Source organism: Amphimedon queenslandica, unplaced genomic scaffold, assembly GCF_000090795.2.
Source record: "Amphimedon queenslandica unplaced genomic scaffold, v1.1 AMPQUscaffold_13196, whole genome shotgun sequence".
In the NCBI taxonomy this organism is placed as follows: domain Eukaryota; kingdom Metazoa; phylum Porifera; class Demospongiae; order Haplosclerida; family Niphatidae; genus Amphimedon; species Amphimedon queenslandica.
In genome coordinates this window covers 32248-38645 of record NW_003546568.1, presented here as the reverse complement: position 1 = coordinate 38645, position 6398 = coordinate 32248, and the positions used below count along the sequence as shown (strand labels likewise).

General features: G+C 33.2%; 1 protein-coding gene and 1 long non-coding RNA gene across 2 annotated transcripts in view; one reads left to right on the top strand and one right to left on the bottom strand.

Annotated features, from left to right (window-relative positions):
• LOC109584580 (uncharacterized) overlaps nucleotides 1-6398 on the top strand; it is an 11665-nt gene that overhangs the window by 2768 nt on the left and 2499 nt on the right. Inside the window, exons 4-6 of the long non-coding RNA XR_002186075.1 lie at nucleotides 919-1113; nucleotides 1352-1418; nucleotides 2101-2229. This is a non-coding gene — a long non-coding RNA (uncharacterized LOC109584580). The remainder of the gene's footprint in view (nucleotides 1-918; nucleotides 1114-1351; nucleotides 1419-2100; nucleotides 2230-6398) is intronic.
• On the bottom strand, nucleotides 2952-4159 carry LOC105313869 (ficolin-2-like). Its single transcript, XM_011407639.2, has 3 exons — nucleotides 3849-4159; nucleotides 3706-3800; nucleotides 2952-3656 (listed from the first exon to the last, which is right to left on the bottom strand). The coding sequence occupies exons 1-3, from the start codon at nucleotides 3928-3930 to the stop codon at nucleotides 3099-3101; spliced, it is 735 nt and encodes a 244-aa protein (XP_011405941.1). The 5' UTR covers nucleotides 3931-4159; the 3' UTR covers nucleotides 2952-3098.

Here is a 6398-nt window from a genome sequence, read left to right as displayed (position 1 = left end):
TGTTGTGTTTTTGTGTGTCCATGGACATTGTTACTTCACATGTTGTATATAGTGTAGAGATGTTTGTAATAAGTCACTACATAAGAGAGAGAGTGGGATGCACCGTAGTAGAAATTTGGAAGAGCCTCTAATTGTGATTCTGTAGAAAGGGAACTGCCAATATGATATCCACCTTTGTACTATAGTATTACAGAAACATCTTTTGAAATTCAAGTAACCATATAAGACTGTAGAAAAATTTCAATTTCAGATATTATTAATATTATACTTACTATAATTACTATAAGGGTGGGCAATGCACATTGTGTTAGTCACTGTTGTAATATTTCAGTTACATGCAGTTATTAGTACAAACTGGATTATTGTTTGTTACTGTATATCCTTATTATTGTGAGTGGTAGTCCATAGATGATGGCATGCAATTAATAGTAATGAGATATCATAACTCTTAATACAAGTGGTATATAATAGAAGGTATCACTACAAAACTAGATGTACCGTATGCTGGCATTCTAGGAACCTTTAAACAACTATTGTGTATTATGAATAGTCATTGTTATTACCTGTATAACAGTTTTAATGGAGACAATATCATGATATCTAAATGAGACATCATACTGATGAGACAATATTGAATATCACCCACTCTTACTTACTACCGGCATGTGCTACTAGTATTTGGCTGACAAACAGGTCTAGGGTGCCAGTTATAGTAAAAAAATAGACAACAAACACTGAAAAATATGGGACCTCTCTCTTCTATACTCAAATGACATTATTATTAAACCACTATAGCATTACAGAAATGTCTCTTTTTGAAATTCAACCACATAATGCAATCTATAGACTAGCATATAAAAATTGAATCATCCTTACCAATAATTTAGCAAAGATTATTACACAATTTTTATGTTATAGGTTTTGTTGCCAGTGGATGGGACCCCTGTCTAGTGCTCAGACCCAGTGTCTTGTAAAATCCCTCCAGTACATACAGGAAGAGTTTCCTACTGTCTCCCCTCAAACTGATAATTTCAAAGACCTCCAGAGAAGTTTAATAAAGAGAATACAAGAATCAATCAATGAAGACATGTACATACCACTAATGAATAAAAGGTATTGATATTATGAATTATAAATTGGCATATTTTAGAATTATATCTGGTGATATATTAAATTTAGCAATTGCACTAACAATTTAGCAATAGCCATGTTTCATTAAGCATGTGAAGAATGAATCAAAATGAAATGTACTTTTATTCAGTGCAACCACATCCACCAGTTTATCCAGTATTATTATTATTTTAATATTACAGTTATGTAGTTAATTATTTAATTGTTAATTAATTTGTAGTCAGTTAGAAGCCACCAATACTCATTCATACAGTTTCTATCAAAGACAATATTGGAAATCAATGAAGGTAAGGGAAACCATTGATATAATGGGAGTGGAATCGAGGAAAAATAAAGAAAAATTAATTAGAATCAGCTAACTTTCTACTCAGCATAAGGACATCAATATGTATCAAAAAATGAAATAAAAATTTGGGATAACTTTGGATCTATCTTTTTGAAAAAAACCATGGGCTATATGTTATATATATCATGACGATATGGGAATTGATATCCCGAGACCGAGGATACTTTGAATTGATATCACCCGAGGGCCGAAGGCCCAAGGGTGGTATCAATTCAAAGTATCCGAGGTGGAGGGTGTATTGACCCATATTGGCATGTTATATATGTTATATTTCATCTATGAATCTCATTAATGAGATATATACATATATAGCACAATGATGACATCATTGCTTTGATGTGGTGGGTTCTATACTTTGTATATAGACCTGCCATGCAGAAATGCTGTCATCATTATGCCATATATCTTATATAGTATACTATCATATACGGAATATAGGACCTTTGGTTTGTGTCCTTAGATGTGATATAGCCCTTGGGCCTACGGCCCTTGGGCTATATTACATCCTCGAACACAAACCTCAGGTCCTATATTTTATATATGCGACCTACTAGTATACTATATAATATACATACACTGTATATACATATTTCTTCCTATATAGTTTGATGCTATACCCATAGACTCAATGAAATGGTTACAGTGTTTATTAACATATGGATACCATGAGGGGGAGGAGCCTGACATCACTGATAATGATATTCACTTGATACCTCAGCTAATTGATAGAGTATTGATATCAAAGATTAACAGTGAGTCACATGACACAGTATCACATGATACATGTATTTACTATTCTTATGTTTGGGACTGGTCTTAAAGTGTTAGTTAAATTAATGCATGTTCATGTACATACGACTACTATACAAAATGTTTTCTTCTTTTAACGTCTTACACAAGATACTACCACAAGACATAATAGGAACCAATGGGTCTTAAGGTTGATACACCCACACAAATAATGCAACATGATGTAATAGTATGAACTTGCCTTTAATAATAAGGTGTGGTGGTATTATAAATTTAAAAATTTCGCAGATTAGTTAATTTGTGGCTATATAAAATTAATACTGTTCAAGATGATTTATTGGTGAGGAATAATATTGGCAATCGGCAGTTCTATGAAGAAATTGCCAATATAAAATCTGCCATTTTGTTTAAAACTGAGCATGCTCAATGACATGTGGCACAAAATCGCCAATATAAAATTTGCCATTAACTTTCCACAGGACAATTTGCCCAATATTACTCTCGCCAATAAATCACCTTGTACGGTATCTTAAAAATTCTGTGCCCATACATGTATTATAATTTTGTGCTTAAAAAGTATTGCTTTAGTCAGTGTCACTCTGTACAATGTACAGTTTAGAACAAATTTTTTAAGGGCTATATAAATTTTATGAGTTTCCCCCCCCAACAATTATTTTCAGATTTAAGTTTCTGGAAATTATACTGTCCCCCCTCTTTTGCAGTATTTCAAGAAATCATCAAAAACTTTTCTGTTAACTTGAAATTTAAGATATTTTACACTGCATGTATAGAAAATGTACATGTACATGTATATCAAACTACTCAACTGCTACTAATGAATGATAATGAATTGTTCATTCTCCAGTGGACATTAGTTAAAAACCTTTCTAAATTTCATCTCACTAGTTTTTAGGGAGTAGTACTTCATAGGGAACTCTGACCAATTGACACCTTTCTGTGATGAGTTATATCCAATCAAATAGAGACCATTGAGGTTTGAACGATAACAGGCTTTATACCACCAAGCTCCACCATAAGTTGTTGCGCAGCTTCCTGTGGCCCAGGCGTCATTGTCTCGATCCTTGGTAGAGAACTTCATTCCAGCATGATAGCTCAGACCATCTCCAGCATTGCCTTTATGGTCAGAATGCAACACCAGCGTATAGTTGCGACTTGCATCCGATACTGAAAAAGCATAATAAAAAGTGTAATTCTTATTCCCATCAAAATCTTCCAATTCAACAAGGAGGTGATTATAATCGCCTATTTCAGTAAGTCGGTTTATCTTGTTAAGTCCCAGCCAGAACTCTCCGTTGAGGTCTCCAAATCCTTTTTCATAGTCAGTCCAGTTGCGGTAGAAGTCAACAGAACCATCCATTCTCCTTTGAAATACAGTCCATCCATCTCCATAATTCATGTCACAGTAAACCTATTGAGTATAGTGATTTTAATACAGATAATATTAATATTATATTTACCTCAAAGGCTGGTAGTTCATCAGGTTTCACAGTATATACTCCACTGCATGTGTGACCGCGTTCATATACCTCCTTACAATCACGAGGGTGACAAGCTACATTAACAAATAGTCATATCTATTATTATTCATGTCATGACTTACATGTAGCTTGTGTTTCTTGTGCAGTAGCAATGCTAATAAGAATGAAGCATCCTATCAGCTTAAAATAAGAACAGGAATCCATCTTGTCTTGACTTGCTGTATAGAACTAATACTGAACAATCCTTTTACTGTAGGTTACCAGTGATGAGTGTTTGTGTACAGCTACTGCTTTTATAACATGCTGGAGCTTTATTTCAGATATTATTAATATTATACTTACTACTGGCAGGTCTGGAGGTGTTACTATAATATTTGGCTGACAAACAGGTCTAGGGTGCCAGTTATAGTAAAAGCATACCAAAGCAAAACTGAAGAGTGTGAGACTTCTATCTCCTCTTCAGTAGTGCATCATTATATATATTCAGGGTACATGAAAATGTTGTGACCATAGACAATGTTACTTCACATGTTGTATATAGTGTAGAGATGTTTGTAATAAGTCACTACATAAGAGAGAGAGTGGGATGTACTGTAGTAGAAATTTGGAAGGACCTCTAATTGTGATCCTGTAGAAGGGAACTGCCAATATGATATCCACCTTTATACTATAGCATTACAGAAATCTTTTATAATCACCTCTTTTTGAAATTCAACCATATAATGCAATCTATAGACAAAAAACATAATTATTGTGAAAACTGTAGCTTCATTTACTCAAAGATGTGAAATTCAGATACTTAAAATACAGGTATACTTTGTGTTTAGTAACTATTGTGATATTTCAGTTATAGTTTTTGTATTGTATTTGCAACTGCTGCATTGAATATCTTTTCTTACTATATATCCTTATTATTGTGAGTGGTAGTCCATAGATGATGTTACATGTCACTATTAGCAATGAGATATCATCACTCTTAAGTCGTATAATAGAAGGTATCAAATACCGTATGCTGGCATTCTAGGATCCATTAAACAACTATTGTGTATTGCGAATAGTCATTGTTATTACATGTATAACAGTTTTTATGGAGACAATATCATGATATCTAAATGAGACATCATACTGATGAAACAATATTGAATATTACCCACTCTTACTTACTACTGGGAGATGTGCTACAAATTTGGCTGACAAACAGGTCTAGGGTGCCAGTTATAGTAAATACATATACCAAAGCAAAACTAAAGAACATGAGACCTCTTATCTCCTTTTCTTTGACTACTCAAAGAACATTTGTCATGTAGTCAGATAGTGCATCACTATATTCAGGGTACATAAAATTGTTGTGTTTTGTGTGTCCATGGACATTGTTACTTCACATGTTGTATATAGTGTAGAGATGTTTGTAATAAGTCACTACATAAGAGAGAGAGTGGGATGTACTGTAGTAGAAATTTGGAAGGGCCTCTAATTGTGATTACAAAATCTTTTATAAACACTAGTCTTGTTTTTAAAATTCAACCATTTAATGCAATCTATACTATAGACAAAACAACATAATTATTGTGAAAACTGTAGCATAATTTACTCAATAATGTAAAATTCAGACACTACTACTAAAGTGGGCAATATACAGGTACATTGTTTTTAGTATAGAATTTTCAAGGTTGTTACAACCAGTTTATAACCTGGCAACCTAGTAACAGCCTTGTATAAAAGTGCTGAAGTTGTGACTAATGTGTGAGAAGCATAACAACCTTGTGTGACAAGGTTTTCCGAAGGTCAACAGGAAAATGAGGTTTTTAAGTGTGCCCCACTATGATATGAAGCTATTGGTACCATATATAAAGGGATCATTGACCAGCACTTATACAAGACAATAAAGATAACATTAGCACATTTTAATAGTTAATTTGATGGTCATGATATCTAATGACATATTGACAATTATGAATATCACCCACTCTTACTTACTACCGGCAGATGTGCTAGTAATATTTGGCTGACAAACAAGTCTAGGGTGCCAGTTATAGTAAAAACATACCAAAGCATAACTGAAGAATATAAGACCTATCTCTTCTTTATTGACTAATTATTCAAAAAACATTTTTCATGTGTTCAGTAGTACATCACTATATTTAGGGTACATGAAATGTTGTGTTTTTGTGTATCCATGGACATTGTTACTTCACATGTTGTATATAGTGTAGAGATGTTTGTAATAAGTCACTACATAAGAGAGAGAGTGGGATGTACTGTAGTAGAAATTTGGAAGGGCTTCTAATTGTGATTCTGTAGAAAGGGAACTGCCAATATGATATCCACCTTTGTACTATAGTATTACAGAAACATCTTTTGAAATTCAAGTAACCATATAAGACTGTAGAAAAATTTCAATTTCAGATATTATTAATATTATACTTACTATAAGGGTGGGCAATGCACATTGTGTTTAGTCACTGTTGTAATATTTCAGTTACATGCAGTTATTAGTACAAACTGGATTATTGTTTGTTACTGTATATCCTTATTATTGTGAGTGGTAGTCCATAAATGATGGCATGCAATCAATAGTAATGAGATATCATAGCTCTTAATACAAGTGGTAGTATAGAAGGTATCACTATTAAACTAGATAAAGTGATGTGTACTGTATATGCTGACATTCT

Bases quoted from the DNA above. Each gene is read 5' to 3' on its own strand.
- LOC105313869 (XM_011407639.2), bottom strand. From the start codon at position 3,930: ATGGATTCCTGTTCTTATTTTAAGCTGATAGGATGCTTCATTCTTATT. The intron at 3,801-3,848 runs GTAAGTCATGAC...TTGTTAATGTAG, and splicing joins ACAAGAAACACAAGCTACAT to CTTGTCACCCTCGTGATTGT. The intron at 3,657-3,705 runs GTAAATATAATA...TATACTCAATAG, and splicing joins ATGAACTACCAGCCTTTGAG to GTTTACTGTGACATGAATTA.